Source organism: Staurois parvus, unplaced genomic scaffold (genome assembly GCF_062004578.1).
Source record: "Staurois parvus isolate SC_StPar_1 unplaced genomic scaffold, SC_StPar_1.0 ptg000232l, whole genome shotgun sequence".
In the NCBI taxonomy this organism is placed as follows: Eukaryota; Metazoa; Chordata; class Amphibia; order Anura; family Ranidae; genus Staurois; species Staurois parvus.
In genome coordinates, this window is record NW_028318028.1 from 3,795,872 (window position 1) to 3,814,096 (window position 18,225).

The window sequence follows — 18,225 nt, forward strand, 5'->3', positions numbered from 1 at the left end:
CCACCAATACTGACATGAACAGAATCAACATGATATAGTTACTAAATTTGCATTATACTAAATTATTACTCCAACTGATCATGCTACCAATCCAAATAATCAACTCAAGGATGTGTCCTGCTGTCTCCCTGCATGTCTGCTGACAAGGTGTGAGGAACATACTCTAACAACTGTCACAGAGGAATGTTTGCACATAGTGTTGCCTGAAATGGGACTTTTCTACCAACCACTAGAAAACAACGCTAACCATCCAGATTCAAATGAGGATTTTCTACAAGTGGCCAGTTATGCATATATGTATGCTACAAAAGAAGACAATCTTTTATCAATGGACAAAGATAAAAAGCCTTTTCATCCAGTCAAAAAAATGTTCTTCAGTTAATGCTAAGGAGAACATTCTAACATTTCAGAAAAAGAAAAGACTTGTTTTTACCAGCCAGTGATTAGCATCTACACAAGTCAATTAATTGACAACAATAGACCTTTCTATTCATTTAAGCAGATTTTCCCCTATCTCTACCCTGTGATGAACAATCCTCCACATCCAACTAATGAACATTACTTTTTGATGGTAATCAATGACCTGCATGTCTATCATGCAGCCACAGAAGATGCAGGTCTATCATTCATTTGTGGCCATGTCCACTAATCCAGCAGTGAACAGGATTTTGCATCCTTATACTTTGATTGACATGACTACTCATCAAGACAAAAACAAAGGGTTTTCTGTCAGTAAAAAGTACTGAGCATGCTTGCTCATTTAGACAAGTATTTTTTTACTACTAGCTATTAGTTAACTTTTAATGGCCATGACAACTCATCTGGCCAAAGGGGATTTTCTTCTCATTAAGTATTGATATATCTTATTCATCCAGTCAAAGAAGAGGATTCTCTACTTCCATTTTTTTTTTTCAGGCCAAGGAAAATGATTCTCTTTCACCAGCCCAAGTTGGTCAAACCTATATGTCCAGCAATTAAGATAATTCTTTGTGACCAGTCCATGATGCACAACCAGCAGGCACTCATGGACCTGCCTATTCATACAAAAAATAAATAGTTGATTTTGATCAATGTAGTGGAGGGACAGGCCTCTGGTGGTGCCAGTAGATGCCATAGCCATAGATAGACTACTATGGTCTTCTTACAGAACATAAGAGTCTTCTAAAGCTAACCACTGGTCTTTCTAAATCTTGTCACCTTCATAAACCCAGCCATGATGTGACCCAACAATAACAATAACTGGAAACTATAATCAATTTATGAAAATACTCCCCCAAATAAGAGATTGGCTTGTCAGTCCTTATTTTCACTATTAAGGGGTACTGTATTCCAGTGCAAACTACTTTATTTATATAAAACCGAAGATAGTAAGCTAAATCTGAACTCAGAACGAACAAAAAAAAGAAAGAAAATATATACAGTATAAGGGGGGATACAAGACCAGTCAGCCTGCCCACTAGGAAATGTTGGATTACCACACATTTCTGAAAGATATAAACACAAAAAAGTTAAAATATAATGCATATACATTTAGCCCAGAGTTCAGCTTAATTATTGTTGTTCAAAAAATCTATTTATTCATATATTTATTTGTAATTATTTTATTTCTTAAAATATATGAAATATATATTATATACCCTATGAAATATATGCATAAAATAAATTATTTAACTTCCTGGTGGAGTTAAATAATGTTGCTATAGTTCTAATAAAATATTTATCATTTATAGTTGTATATTTTTATAAATATATTATTAATCAACAATATATATTTTATTTTGTTAAACACGGTTTCCCAGGTGGGGTCATTGCATATGTTTTTTTATGTTTATAAACAAAGTGTATATTTAAAAAGTAATACAATTATTTATAAAAGCTAAACTGAATTTTGACTCTGATTAATCTAGTGGTATTTTTTCACTTTGCAATATACAGCATATAGACAGTACATAATTTTTACATCTCTCCCAGATGGCTCTAATCATCCCTCACCCTCTCTGCCACTGCCATATCAATAAGACAACAGCCCACTATCCTGTCCTACTGTCAATATGCAGAAAACAAACTCTCTTGTGCTCTATGACCCAACACGAGGTAGGTAGATGGAGTCAGGACTTGGAAGTTTCTACCACCAGTGCATATGGGGTTGTGCAGCTCCAAGCAAGGCTAGGGAAGCCCGACCAATACTGTGAAGCCCATTCGAAGAATGAACCTTCTCCTCGAAGCTCTGATGAAGAAGGTTCATCCTTCGAAATGCGTCAGCTGTTCCCTGAGTGTCCACTCCTCTGATGGGACTCGCGCAGGCTGCTTTTATCCTTAGTCCCTTTGAGGACTTACATGCATGATATACTTCAGTGTTTGTGAGTATTATTCTGTAATTAATAAATTTTGGCTTACTGAGGTAATGCGCAAGGTTGGTGCTCTCTTTGTTTGTTTTCGCTTCACACTACTGTCAATATGCCTCAGTTTTGATGCAATCAGTACCAAAAACAAGATCAAAAACACAGAGAGGTGGGACCTCTGTCCTTAAATGGGCTCCAAGAAAGGATCAAAAGCAATCCAATTGAGGGATAGGCAATACAGGAAATAAATAACAGTTCCAAGAAAGAATAATAAAATTAAGAACTGCCTGCAGCTCAAAGAACCATCTGAAGGACTTTATGCTTGAAGAAGGCATCAGATGAGGTCTGAGTGTCCACCTGGTAGAGTTTGGGGAATGTTAGATACAACCTTGCAGATCTGGGAAACAGTAGCTTGATGGTAAAAAATTCAAGAGGCACTTACAGATTTGGTAGATAATGCCTTGGCAGGAAAGGATGGAACCCAATCCTTGAAACCATAAGCTGTCTGTCTGAGCCACCTAGAGATAGTAAAACAAAAATCTGGAGCACCCCTCTGGGGACTACCTGGGATGATAAAGAGAGAGTAGTTATTCAGAGTAGTTTCAAAAAGACACTGACACTTTAAGATCATATGGAGCAAGCAGGAGTATTAAAGGCTTCCAATGATCTGAACAAATGAGGTAGCTCATGATGCTCATCCCAATTGGCCTACTGACACAGTGAGCCATCAAAGACAGGGCAAGTGCTGAGACAAGGCCAATGGCTTACATAAAACTCAGTACCCAAAGCTAATTTCCAGAATAGCCCGCTAATTTTGAGTCCAGTGTGATCTGGACGTGGAACTCTGAAAAGCTAGGATGTGGATGGCAGCACCAGATCGTAGTGATGTAAAGAAGTCTTGGTTGAAGAAAAATGAAGTAAAGATGTTAGCAAAACATAGGTTAGTCTTTTTACAGCGGAGCTGAAGAAAAGGTGTCTATCCTGATACGACAGGTGCAAAAAAACCTAAGGCGCAATGGTAGTAGGAGTTCTCCAATCCTCTTGTAGGCAGCAGTATAACTAGAATGTACAAAGGTCAGCTCCAGGCACATAAGAAAAATACCATTGAAGTGCCAGCCCCCTCCAATACACACACAGACACACACTGTATAGTTTACCTGACTCCATGCTTCATCAGGTTCCTTCAATCTGCGTGAGCAGTCTGATGCCCCCTCCTGTGTAAGCTGCTGCTGGCCAAAGTCAGACTCTTGCTTCTACTGCGTACAATGAAGGATTAATAGCCCTGCTCTGTACAGCATTATGCCAAGGCCCTGCTCACAGACCAGAAATTTGGGGAGAGGAGAATAGTGCCAGAACCTGCTGAAGGCACAGCTGCTAGTCTATTTGCTGGTCTCAGAAGGTTTGGAGTGAGATTTGGTGAAAATACTACTGTGCTGCTCACTGTTCTCCTTTCTGGAGGCTCTGATTTGAGGAGGCAAAGCCCTGCCTCTACCGTGCAGGCTATCTGCATACAAAGACACAGTGCAGAGCAAGGAATGAAAAGTTACTAATGGGGTGAAAATCTGCAGAGAGATCCCATGCAATACTGGTAATTAAACATTTGGCCTCTGCCAGGCTTTTTTGGACAGAGCTCAGTTCCTCTTTAAAGAGGTTTTTTAGTAATTTCCTAAAAAGAATTAGAAGTAAGCAGCAGCTACAAATTCTGTAGCTGCTGGCTTTTAAATACATGACCTCCAGAAGGTTTTACCCCCTTCATGACCGGCATTTTTTGCAATTCAGCACTGTGCTACTGTACCGGCAATTGCACGGTCATACAACACTGTACCCAAATGACATTTATATCATTTTTTTCACACAAATAGAGCTTTCTTTTGGTGGTACTTGATCACCACTGGGTTTTTCATTTTTTGCTTTATAAATAAAAAAACACAAAAATTAAAAAAAATATATATATTTTCTACTTTCTGTTCTAAAACGTATCCAATAAAGTAAAATTTGTTCATAAATTTAGTCCAAAAGGTATTCTGCTACACATCTTTGTAAAAAAAAAATCCAAATAAGTATATATTAATCTGTTTGTGTGAAAGTTATAGCATCTACACACTGGTATATGTATTTGAAAATCGATCAGTCCTGATGTACTGACGAGCTATCTCTTTTCTTGAGGCCCTGAAAATCCCAGGACAGTACAAATACCCCCTAAATTACCGTATTTTCCAGCGTATAAGACGACTTTTTTTACTTAAAAACATACCCCAACAATTGGGGGTCATCTTATACGGCGAGTATAGACCGCTGGATGTGCGGTAATACTGTATTGTAGCTTCAGCTACATACAGTGTACCGCGCTGAGCCAATCACGGCGAGTGATGTGCCCTGATGATCCTGCTCGGATTGGCTGAAGTTGTGACATCATCAGCCCGCCTCTCTGACACAGCCAATCCAAGCAGGCTCTGTATTCATTACTAGAATACATCACATGCCGTGATTGGCTCATATGACGTCCTCCCATTCTCCGCGCATGCGCGGCGATGCGCTCTGTCCCTGGGACACAGCTGTCCCCGATCACGGAAAGAGCCGAAGATGTCGGCTCGGTCATGTGATCCGCTGTGTCCAATCACAGCTGATCACATGTAAACAGGGAAATGCCGGTTATCGGCATTTCTCGAGAGGAGAGCCGGTAATCGGCTTTCCATGGAGGGGACATGTACACTGATCATCAGGGCACTGATGATCAGTGTGCCCTGATGATCAGTGTAGCCCCAGCAGTGCCAGCTGTCAGTGTCCATCAGTGCCACATCAATGCCACATATCAGTGCCCATCTGAGCTGCCTTTCAGTGTCACCCATCAGTGCCAGTCAGTGCCACCTATCAGTGCTGCCAATCAGTGCCACCTATTAGTGCCAGTCAGTGCCGCCTATCAGTGCCATGTATCAGTGCTGCCTTTCAGTGCCCATCAGTGATGCCTGTCAATGCCCATCAGTGCTGCCAATCAGTGCCACCTATCAGTGCCAGTCAGTGCCGCCTATCAGTGCGCATCAGTGCCACCTAGCAGTGCCAGTCAGTGCCACCTATCAGTGCGCATCAGTGCCTATCAGTGCCACCTAATAGTGCCAGTCAGTGCCGCCTATCAGTGCCATGTATCAGTGCTGCCTTTCAGTGCCCATCAGTGATGCCTGTCAATGCCCATCAGTGCCACCTACCAGTGCCTCTTCATCAGTGCCCATCAGTGCCACCTATTTCATATGGGTACAGTGTTGCATGACCCGCAATTGTCATTCAAAGTGTGACAGCACTGAAAGCTGAAAATTGGCCTGAGGAGGAAGTGGGTATAAGTGCCCTGTAGGCTAGGGGTTAAATGGTGTTGCCTCAGAAGGGGGGTAGTCTTATACGGCGAGTATAGCCCAAAACCTATGTTTTAACTGGAAAATTAGGGGGTCGTCTTATACACCCAGTCGCCTTATATGCCGGAAAATACGGTACTCATTTTTGTAGAGTAGAGAGTATGATCTATTTAGTAAGAGACACGGTGAGTTTTTTGAATTTGTGATTATTGTTTTGTTTTAAAAATTAAATAATTTTTTTCAGTTTTTTTACATACTGTCACCAGTGCAATAAAGCATCATCAAATGACTGGTGTGGTGGTGATCTGACGGTGGTGGAATACTGATTGTTGGCAGTGTATTTTTTAAAAAATGAACATTTTTTTTCTAATTTTTTAAACTTTTTTCTCTTTTTACTATTTTTTTTAAATACTTTCATCAGAGTATTTCAGTGTCACCATAGTGACACTGTACTACTCTGGGGGGTGATAAAGACACACTTACCTGTCCAGGGATCCAATGTTCTCCTCACCCAGACCAGTTCTTCGCTGGTCCACAGGTGCCACCATGTTCACTGCAGGAAGCCCTGCTCCCCACTGTGGATATGTGAGCCGCACTGTGCTCTGTGAATGGTCCCACAGCCTCCCAGGAGGCTGCGGGTAGGGAGTGGAGACTTCTTCTGGGATTGCCTGGGTGTTTCCAGTGGAAGTAGGAATGGGTACCTGCTAGAAATACTGTAGGTAACCATTTCATCCCCCCAAAAAATAAGTGCCAAAAGTGGAAGAGAAGTGGGGGAGGATCAGCAGACGTTCCCTTTTAAGGTGAAGTTCTGCTTTAATTTCACTTTTCTTTTAAATTCCCCCCCCCCACTTCATTGACTTCAATGCATTTTGCCAAAATAGTGAAAATTATCCATAATCTCTGTTTTTTGCCAAAATTTGGAGGAAATGAAAACTCCTAATGTTACCTATGTCTAGTTAGCAGAAAGTAGTTGTTCTAAACAGTGCAATTTGCTAGCTCTGTGATTTCTGAGATTTTTGGGAGGTATAAGGAGTCTGCTATGTAACTGAAGGATTAGTTGTTAATAACAGGCATGCGGTACGTAGTAGAATGAAGGAGTAGGCGGCCTTACAGCTGAAGAATCTCCAATTTATGTGACGTCATATTCTTACCTGTCAAGACAAGGAAGCTAAAAGCTGTAAGAAGTTCCCAGTGGTTGCTGCCAGCTGTGTTCATATTTTGAACGATAGACGAGTAATCTCAACATCACGAAAATCATGAATTTCTCCAAGAGAGAAAAATATAAAAGGGGAGCCATGGAGAGACTTCCAATCACACCTAGACCAAGTCCAGAGACAGACAGAAAAAGTAGGCAGGTGAGTGATCCTCTGCAAGGCAGAATGTATTCATGTGTGCATTTCTTTTTCATAATTATATAAATATTATTATATATGTTTGTGTATATATTATTTATATATATATATATATATATATATATATATATATATATATATATATATATATTAATATATATACATTTATATAATTTTTTTATTTCTTTTTTTTATTATCATTATTATTATTTATATAATCTTAATTTTCTTATTTACTGAGCTGATAGCATTAAAATAACACATTAGATGCGCTCTTTTTTATTTGTATAATATTTATATATATATATATATATATATATATATATAAAATTATTATTATAGGTAGAAGTAGTAGTATTATTGTTGTTATTATTATTGTTATTATATAATCTTGATTTTCTTTTTTACTGAGCTGCTAACCTTAAAATAGCAACACATTAGATGCGCTCTGTTTTATTTGTATAATATTTATATGTATATATGTCTATAGCAACACACTAGATGCACTTTTGTTTTTAAATTATTAAAACACACATTTTCAGCCTCTTTGCATACACTTCATGTGTACATGCACTCCAGCAATGGCTGCATGGTATTCATCAGGGTAGGTTTTCCAATGGTGGCAACAATGGACCATGCCTGCATACTGTGTCAAAAGGCCACTTTTAATCTCCATCAGAAGTCTGTACAACAGGGTGACAATACAGAAGCAGAATTAGGATACAGGGACAGGGTGTTGTCACCCTTTCCAGAAGGAAGTGCCTTAACAACCTTTATGGCAGGATCAACAGGTATTATTTTAATTAAAACTGCAGATTTACAAATATCTTAATGACTAAATTAGATTAGCATGCTGAAGCCAATATGAGACTTTAGTGATCGGATTTACTTTTTTTGCATGCGTATCCAATCGGGTATTGCACACAAGAAAGAGGAGGTGCTCAAACCCCCCAAATCAGATGTTTCCAGTGAAAGTTGGTGGGAATCTACAATCAGGTTTTTTTGCATCAGGGGATAATCTTGCAATCTTCTGAATGCAATCCTTTTTAACTATGAACCAGAATCATATAATCAGAACTGAACAGTTTATAAAATTTCACTATCATGCCAATATTAAAAAGCAGGGGGTCTTGGAAGGTACAGAATAATTTTTACTGGCTTAATTGGGTTCTACGAATAACCAATAACTAGTCAATATGGAGATACATCCTATTACTATATCCTATTAAATGCGTCCTATTTTTATCATATTATACCCCAAATACACCCCAAATCCCCTAACAAAGTTTGTAAGATTGTTGGTCCCTCAATCGCTACATTAAGCTAAAGATATTTAAAAAATAAATAAATAAAAATAAACATTTTCTGTAGTGACTTAGTTGATAAAATTGTATCATGTTGCTTTTTATCTAGTTTCTTCAATTTTACTTGACAGAACAAAAATATATCACTCTTCTCACTTGTCGTGTCCAGAGAGACACAGACAGACAGCTACAGTCTAGGTTAAAATAGTCAAACTGACAGAAAGCACGTTTTACAAGTTCCACTCCATAAAGGTGACAAAGCTGCAATTTATCTAGAAGAATGTGGTAAAACTAGCACATCTAAAATTATCTTAAAATTGTATCCAAAAATATTGTCACCGTTTTTAAAAATCATCAAACTAGATTTTGCTCAGATGCACTCAAAAAGTGTAATAAACTCAGAATGAACAAGATTCATATAACCTAATTCAAGAGCAGCTCACCTGTATTGACACAGTGTAAATGAGAACTGCCTTCTGTAGACTTTAATGCCTTTCTGCACTCCCACGGCTGTGTTTCAAAGTATCATTGCCAAGGACACCAGGGTGTTACATGGTAATGAAAACAGCCGCTGCTCATGGTTTTGAAAACATTTTTAGAAGAGAAAGTGATAAAGTAAAAAAAATGATTAGTAGGAATGAACACATGGAAAGTCAAGAGTTAAGCTAGGATCTGATGTCTTCTTCAAAGGGTGCTCTTCTAAGCCCAGGTCTTGGACTTTGTCCATGGATGATCTCCCAAAACATCCTGCATGTTAACTCAGAAACAATGTGTACAATCCGCACATCAGCAATTACAAGAAACATTATTTTCCATTATTATTGAACACTTTATCAGCCTAATGGTGACGCACAGCCTGAAATGTTCTGGTGTACAGTACTAGGAGAGCAAGCTGTTCTGTAACATGTCAAAGCAAAAGACATTCTATCAAGAGAACCTGTTATTTAAAGAATTCCCTTACATGTAGCACTTACTAGTGTCATTTGACCATTGATGATCTTATACAACCCTCTTTCTGCATTTTAAGGGAAGCATTAAAATGTATCTTTAACCTGGGTACACATATATGCGGTGCGGTATATTGCATGTGATTCACACAGGAACCCCATCACATTCCTGTGCAAATCACATGCGATTTGTGTGCGGTGGGATTGGAGCCATACATTATGTACAGCTCTAATCGCACCGCACCCGCACCAAAAACGTGCAGGACCCTTTTTTTGGTCCGCACTAGAATCGAATCGCATGGGTATTCACACCCATGTGATCCGATTCTGCACATCGCACAGTGCTTTGCAGACCGCTTTTGGGGTGTTGTCAACTTAACATACACACCCACAGTGGTTCGCATGAACGGGGTGCGATTCTAATGCGGTGCTGAATTCACACAGAAAGCGCTGCAAATTCCACACTGTATCTTTGTGAACCAGGGCTAAGAGCTTTTTCACATGGAAAGCAGGGCCTACTGCCTTCTGAGGATCACTTTTCAGAGGGCAGTATAGCAGCAGTTGCCAGGCATTCCGGAAGTGATCCCACCACCACCTAAATGTAATTTTTTTTTCTCCAGAAAGAGTTGGTATTTAAAAAAATGCACCTCAATGGCTCACCATTACAGTCCAATCCCATTGACTATTTTGGGTGTGTTGGACAGGAGGTGTAGCCTATCAACCTTTGCTAGATGAGTTAAATATGCATTGCAGCTATAATGGTAGAACGTAGGTGGGTGGCAAAACTGCATCTCAACCATCTTTTTTTTAATGCCCCCTGGCCACTCGTTTGAAAGAACCTTTATTAAAGGCAAAACTTTATATATATATATATATATATATACACACACACACACGCAGTATATATATATTTAGATATGCTTTGAGCCGCTTGTATAGTGGGATTATGCATACATAAATCATTGTGCTTTTGATGCACAAAGGTTTGCCCAACTATGGATTACATGCATGTCTGTATGTTCACTAATTCAGGTGATTGTAAGCAAAGGATCGCAACTCAACCAATATGGCCATCAGACTGCTGGTCCTGACCGTGCTGATCGCATTGGCAAGTGGCCGTCCGCACAGGAAGTCATGTCCGGTGTCCCGCTACATATCTGATCTGTCTTCTGCTGATATGGCGGTACTCAAGAGGCTGCAACATCACCATGTAAGTGTGACAAATAGCTGGTGGAGAGGGGATTTAAAAGTTGAATCTCCTCATTGGGGATACAGAAAGTAATAAAAACCTTACAGACGTTTCAAGCTTTCCACTGGCTTTTTGATATACGTTGATTTAATTATTTTAGGTCACTTTCATTTTTTAATATGCTAGCTCTTTTAAATATATTATATGTAGTCTAGGGGCGGACTGACCATTTGGAAATTGGGGCACTGCCCGAGGGCCCGGGGTCAGTAGGGGGCCCCATGAGATGCCCCTGGTACCTTTTTCATAGGCTTTTTTGAGTTTGGGCAAGGACACAGGGGCCCCATGATCCCCTATTGCCCGGGGGCCCCATGAGTTGTCAGTCCGCCCCTGAATGCAGCACACCATAACACAGAGAGGGTTCACATTTGTGTATTGCAGAGCAACAAAATACTTTGTGCTGTACAGCCTAGGTGCATTGGAGTGTATTTATATAAATGTCAATACAAAAACAGTCCAACTCTGGGAAAATGAAAAATGATCTCCTTCAGTGGGGCTGCACCTTCACTGCAAGGGTTAATTGTTCATTTAGTTCTAGGGAACTTGTTAAAGTAGATTTACTTAACCATTCCTCTGTTTCTCTGTGCTGCTAGACTAGTCCCCACAGTGTCTTTTCTCCCACGGTCCAGCAATTTAAGGACCTGACCTTATTAAGGCCAATATAGGGTCCATAGCCCTGCATTGGAAGTGATGACACTGAGGGACAGTCCACCACTAGAGCATAGGGGAGTGCCACCAGTCAGGGGAGCAGAGGATCACGTAATTTAAAGTTCAAAAACTCTCCCCTAGAATAAACAAGCAATTAACTCTTGCAGTGCGGGTGCAGCCCCACATCAAGGGATAGCTTTCAAATTGAGTTGTCAGTCCGCCCCTGATGTAGTCATTTTCTTTTTGTAAAAACTCCCCCTCTCCTTGGTGTCAAAACAATATGTCCCTGCAATTAAAATATGTACATTTGTAGCCTTGAGTGTATGTTTTGGCTCAGCTAGAAAGGAAGGCTGAGAGAAGCTTTACAGTGCTGAAATTTACAGATGAGGAAGAAAGGAGATAATATCAGGTAGATAAGACACTATCCTAGCAAGTTTAATTCTTTTGTTTCTCCCTGACTGCAGAGTTTGTCTTGTCACCTCTCCTGCCTTTCTTTTCTCCCTCCCCAATCTGTGTTCCCTCAGCACAGTCTGCATCATTCCTGTTGCTGTCTTCTCCTTTCAGCAATAGTAAATGTTAAAGCTGTCAGCTGATCGACCTCAGTGCTAAGAACAGAAAGCAACTGACAATGTGCAGAGCAGGATGAGACAGTGTATTACTGGATTTAAACAGTATAAGCACTTATATTTAATGTGTTATATAGTTATACCTGCAAAAGGGGCCAGCCTGAAGTGAACTAGTAGGACTTAATTTTCTGGATAAAGTTCCACTTTAGTAAAAAGTGTAATAGCACATTGCTGTAATGTAACTTTGCAATTCACAAAGTATACACTGGGGTCAGTCTGTTAGCTTTCAAAATGGAGGGGTGGGGTGGGGGGTGGAGAGAAGAGCAGGGAGTGTCTTGACATCTTAGGCATTAGGGCTGCGTGTTGCTTTTGATGCACACAGTGATAGGCAGACACAGTTCTGGTCCTTGTTTGCGCCATGGAATGCAGCAAGAGAAAGGAGCCATCCTGAATCAGGAGACTTGGGGCAGAGATCATGGCACCAGGACAGGAACATAGCCAAAGATTAAATGTTAAAGAAGCTGCATACTCAGTTAGCAATTAAATCAGCTGCTGAAAATGATGTGTATATAATACCAGTTAAAAAATAGCCAACAGTTTGGAATTTGAGTTTTTGTCGTTTGAGTTTCACGCTTCAAATTCCTTTTTCTGGGTCTAATCTGAGTCACCTTTAGGACCCATCTGTGTATAAGAGCCACCTACTCACTGCAAACACCACGATTCCTCTACCCTACAGTGCTCCATACAACTGCACCTCTTCGGGGGGGTATACTGCCATTAACCTACTCAGTCCAGTCCAGTTCTTTTCCAATAATGTCACCTGCACTATGTACAGTATAATATGTGCAAATACAATTGCAGTTCAGTATAGTAGAGATCAGCTGAATCCAAATGAAATGTCATGTCTTCTACAGGAAAATGTCATGTCCACTAATGCAATGGGTTGCTATGGAAGAATGCTGAGACACAAGCCTTCTGCGTGTGACCTCACGGTAAGAACTTGCTAGTTTTAATATCAATTATGTTGCCTTTAGTCTTTTTAATTGAATCCTGTTATCTGGACTGGCAGCCTTTTTGTTCCTAGGCTCTCTTTTTTTTCCTATGCCAGCAAAACTGTTGCAGATGAAAAGGTGCCAACGCTCTCCTGTGCTGTGGAAAGCACTGTAATGTTGTCACCCTTGTGCCACTGTTACCCTTGTCCCACTGCTACAGAGGGGCATGATGATGGAAAGAGTGGGTGGAAATAAGCGCATTGACACCATTGATTGACCAGCTACCAGGTAGTCGATCGGCAGATGACCATGCCTAGCCCTACACACTGACTTTTTTATTAATGAAATTCAGAGAATGGAAGGGGAAGGCCAGGAACAGTCAGGCTGGGGATGAAAGTGCTAGATGATGCTGGGCATCCTCCAGCCAGGAAATGAGGCGGGCTCTCCCATATGGAAGAAAAATATATTTGAAATATATTGTACAAATATTCTTCTCAAATATATTGCCATATATTTGAAATGCTACAATTTGGGCCATATTCAATATATTTTAAAATATATTTAAATAAATATATATATATATATATATATATATATATACACTGCATGTTGAAATGTGTTCTTATTACAAAGTATGTAAGAAATATTTTTAAAAATACATTTCAAATATACTGTATGTCTTTAAAAATACAAATCTACATTTTTAGACTGCATGTACAAATATATGTAAAAATATATGTTAAAATTACTTTTTTATATGTTAAAAAAATTTGAAGAATATATTTTAAAAAAAAATATTTTTAAAAATATATTTTTTTAAAATATAGCTTTCAGATTTTTTTAACATATAAAAAAGTAATTTTAACATATATTTTTACATATATTTGTAATGCAGTCCAAACATATAGATTTGTATTTTTAAAGACATACAGTATATTTGAAATTTATTTTTTAAAATATTTTTCATATATTTTGTAATAAAAACGCATTTCAACATGCAGTATCTATATATATATTTATTAAAATATATTTTGAAATGAATATGGCCAAAATTGTAGCATTTCAAATATATGGCAATATATTTGGGAAGAATATTTTTTAAATATATTTCAAATATATTTTTCTTCCATGTGGGCTATCTGACTTGCTGCAGCTTCTCATGCACACTGTGAGGAGTTTACAATGTGCAGTGAATTAAAAGTATGAAATTTGAGTACAGGAGGGGAGCCTATACAACTGTGCAAGACTGAAGGTTTCTGCTTTAGCACAGGTGTTTTAGAAAGCAGATTAGGGAGGAAAAGTCTAGCACAGCCTTTCTCAACACATAACTGTCCGGTCTCAGGGTACCCCTGCTAGAACTTAGTATATCTGCAAATCCTGATACATTAGTGTGATAGTCAGAGGAAGAATTCTTATACTTGTGGTCATTTGGAAGAATTACCCCCTTACAGATAACTAAAAAGATCAATGGTGTCAGTGGGAACTTATCTGAGAGGCAGAAATACTCATTGCTCAAGGAACCCCTAGTAACCTCTGGAGGAACCCTAGTTGAGACTATCTGGATTAGTCTTTAGATATATGGTAATTTTTTATATCATTATAGCACTTTGCCTGTTATGACAACATTAACCTATTACATACGTATAAATAATTCTTGACATAAAAATCTACTTTTTATGTTTTTACAGCCAAGTGACAGTCTGATTTTGACCCTGGAGCAAGTATCACTGGCCGTTAATGTACTAAGTGACATGTCCACCTATGCTATCTCTGACCCTGTAACTCAAGCTCTTATGGTTTTCCTTAAAATGAAGGATGATCTGACGACTTGTGTAAGTTCCTGCCATTCTCTTCTCTTGATGTGTGTAATTGTATGAGGGGGATTCACATAATTTACCATTATTGTCTCTTATCCATTCCATACAGAGAGAGTCCGTAGAATATAACGAGCCTGCCTCTCCACAGCTGAAGCCCTGGCTGCACCATCTCCAGCATTTTCAGGAATCGGTAAGTGTCCCCAGCAGGTGTGGTTATAAGTGGCTCTCCAAGAACTCACCAAGATGGCAGCCAAGTGTTCAGTATTCTGTGTTCAGATGTGGGAGCTCAGTCAATAGTTTGGTGGTGATGGTGATGGGGTGAAGAGGGGTGCATATATATCTGCAGCTGCCTCAAACTGCCTGCTGCTCCGGCTGAATCTTGTGTATCACTACCCCTTTAGGAGTTGCTGAAGATTTGGGTCCCCCTATTGTCCTGCACAACCAGGCAACATGCATTTTCTTTCCAGCCTTGCACTCCAGAGATAGTAAAGAGTCATTGAACTTGTTTTATTTTATTAGGAGATGAGAAGTTGGATGGGGATGAAGGATATATGGGATGCCCAAGGAACTGTAAAATTGAGGACAACCTCCTGGAACTATGTAGAAACGCTCAAAATGGTTTCTTTTCTTTGGGGAGAGTTATCCAACCTCTCCTGATGTACCACCCCAAACCCCAGATAGTTCTCCTCTATCCAGCTGTCTGGAGGAATCCCTGGACAAGGAGATCTAGAGTTTGCCGCCTTAAAGCAAAGTACAGCTGGGGCTAGTTAGGTTTCCCACTCAAATTCCGTCTCCCCTACTTCAGTCCAGGGGGTGCAGAAGTACTCACAGTCCCTCTTCTGTAAGCCACGGGTTGGTAGGTGCCTTCAGGCCATCTGCTGGGCTGGCTCCTTTGTTAGCTCCACAGATGGTTCTCTCTCAGGGGGCTGGTAAGGTCCATCTTTCCTCCTGTCTGTCTCCTTCCTGGAGACAAGCCTCTTCCCTGGGTCTCCTCTCAGGCTCCACACTCCAGCTCCTGCTCTTACATCTTCCGCTGAGCAGGCTGTCACTCTTAAGGGCTCTCCCAACCCTATGCCAAGCCTCCTGCTTGGGGATTGGTCAGGATCCCTTAAGAGTGCAGACCAGCTTCTCCTCACCCCTGCCCACTGAGTTCTAGAGACGTCTCCAACTTCCTAGATCAGGGGGTGGTTTCAGAGAGCTGATTTGCAGAACCTCTCAGCCCTGACCAAAATTTGACCCCTCTGGCTATCTTTCCTAGCTGCTATTAAGCCTTCTAACTAAAAAATTATTAGCTAGCTCCCCCTGGCTAACTAGGAGAGCGCTACACTTGGGATATTATTAGACAATAACTAAAGGCAATTTTTTTTAAAACATCACTTCCTGCTCCCCATGTCAGTATCCCTGGCCAATATGGCCAGGAAAGAATCTAATGCAGTACAATCTGCACTGCAATAGATTCAGTGGTGCACAGGGGAGATATCCAGGGTCTAAAATCTCATTAAAGAGAACTTGTCACTAAAACAATATCTCATAGGTGACTTTTTGTCCCCTATGTGATGAAAACAAGAAAGTTAAGTAAAAAATGTTTTTTTTTCATTTTAAAAAATATGGTTACATCCAAGCATATAATATCCCTCCCCAAATCATTTTGAGGCCCCTCCACCCCCACATGTACACACATACAAACGTAAACACACATGTCGGGGGCACCTACGCATAAAAACTTAGTTCGCACAGAGTGACAGCAATATTTATAGCACCAGACCTCCTTTGAAACGCCAAATTGATGAACTATAGGGATTTTTTAAAGTGTCACCTATGGAAAATATGGACACAGTTTTAAGATTTGACATGTTAGGTATCTCTGTACTCGGTACAACCTCATCTTTTATATTTTCCAAAAAACATTGGGTAATGTATTGCGTTCTGTGCCCTAAAATTAACTTTAGTGTATTTTTTACTGACATTTTGTATTTCCTAGACCTATGCGGTAATATTGTGTGACATAAAAAATTGCAACTACCACTTTTTTATTCTCTAGGGTGTCTGGTTTCAGAAAATATATAATGTTTTGGGGTTTATGCAATCTTCAGGCTTTTTTTAAACATGTGAAAAAGTGCAAAAATGGCTCTGGCAGCAAAAAGCTTACATTTCTACTGGCTCATAACTATGCTGGGCCTTACTAGCCAATAGTAGGCAAGCAAACTTTGCCACTATTAGTAAGTGCCAAAAGTTTGCCTGTCCTAATGGATTCGAATGTTAAGCCCTGAGTGACAAATAGAAAGTTCTGCCCAAAATCAAACACTGCAGATTGGCAACCACTGATTTTGTCAGACAGAAAACTCTCTCCTGATGTACTCAGATATTGTGGTCGCATCTTATATAAGGAGAAAGACTAAAAGACAATCTCACTGGACAAGGGAAGGGAAAGTTCCTACTTGGAATAAAGTTTTTTCTTTTGTTCAGACCTATTCATATCTAATATACTAGCAGTGGGTAGAAATAAAAATAATATAAAATAAAAAGATTTATGCACCGTAGCAGCTAGAGGCATAGAGAGAGCACAGAAAGTCTTTCTTCCCCAATAACAGATGCAGAATAATTTTAATTATAATAGGATTAATTTCTGGGATCAGTGATCTTAGATACTTACAAAGCTAGGTATTACTTCTTGAACAGTGCGCAAAGCAATTACTTTCAAATATTTGTTTTTTCCAACATAGGCATCTCCTGATTGCATCCAAGATGCCGTAATGCTGAACCTCATTCCACTGAGAGAAGATGTGAAATGTTGGGCGCTCAGCCAATAATGACATACAAAGAATAAAGTGAACCTGAAAGTTACTGTTACAGACATATGACGAAACATTATTGCTTCAATTGATCCTAGTTACCAAGATGTGTCAATGCTATCTGCCATAAATGAACTGTTTGTCCATCGAAGAAAGACTTGTCTTGTTGCCATCAACCACTGAGCATAATCTATTGAATCTGACATTCAGTGGCCAGCAATGGACTTTTCTACTGATCCAACCAGTGAAGATGTTTCTTAATCAAAGATTAACAAGTCTACCTATTGATCCAATGAAGAGAATTCTCTGTTACTAGCCATTAAAGCAGCCTTTCTCAACACAGAAGTACCTTGGAAAAACTTTCCTGTCTCAGTGAACTCCTGCTAAAAATATTATATCTACAACTCACGATTCATTAATGTGATGGTCGGTGGGAAGAATACGCCTTATACTTGTGGACATTGGGAAGAATCACAGCCTTACAGATGAATAAAAATATAATTGGTGTCAGTGGGAACTTATCTGAGAGGCAGAAATTGTGCATTTCTTAAGGAACACCTTGAAACCTCTAGAAGAACATCAGGGTTCCATGGAACTCTGGTTGAGAAACCCTGTCTTAAAGGATATGTTTCTTATCAAACCTAACAAAGCAAATCTCTCTTGGTAATCAATGATGATCATATTTAATCATCCAGCCTAGGAAGAGATTTCTCCACAATTACTGTAGCTAATGATGGTTATAAGCTATCCTACTAAAGAAGACAAGCATTCTCTATCATTAACCAATAATTTATATACCTAGTCATCTAACCAAATAAAATAATTTTCTGCTATTGGAGAACATAACTACTCATCCAGGCAAGAAAAATGGTTCA

At 39.4% G+C, this 18,225-nt stretch overlaps 1 protein-coding gene across 1 annotated transcript; it reads left to right on the forward strand.

Moving 5' to 3' along the window:
• The first annotated feature begins 10,355 nt into the window (after nucleotides 1–10,355).
• On the forward strand, nucleotides 10,356–17,368 carry LOC149460240 (interferon lambda-3-like). Its single transcript, XM_089679918.1, has 5 exons — nucleotides 10,356–10,499; nucleotides 12,664–12,741; nucleotides 14,430–14,573; nucleotides 14,668–14,748; nucleotides 17,282–17,368. Exons 1-5 carry the CDS (start codon nucleotides 10,356–10,358, stop codon nucleotides 17,366–17,368), a joined length of 534 nt encoding a protein of 177 aa, XP_089536044.1.
• Nucleotides 17,369–18,225: the final 857 nt, after the last annotated feature.

Excerpts from the sequence above, each read along its gene's own strand:
- LOC149460240 (XM_089679918.1), top strand. The coding sequence starts at position 10,356 with ATGGCCATCAGACTGCTGGTCCTGACCGTGCTGATCGCATTGGCAAGT. Across the intron at positions 10,500-12,663 it reads AGAGGCTGCAACATCACCAT|GAAAATGTCATGTCCACTAA; the intron begins GTAAGTGTGACA and ends TGTCTTCTACAG. Across the intron at positions 14,574-14,667 it reads AGGATGATCTGACGACTTGT|AGAGAGTCCGTAGAATATAA; the intron begins GTAAGTTCCTGC and ends CATTCCATACAG.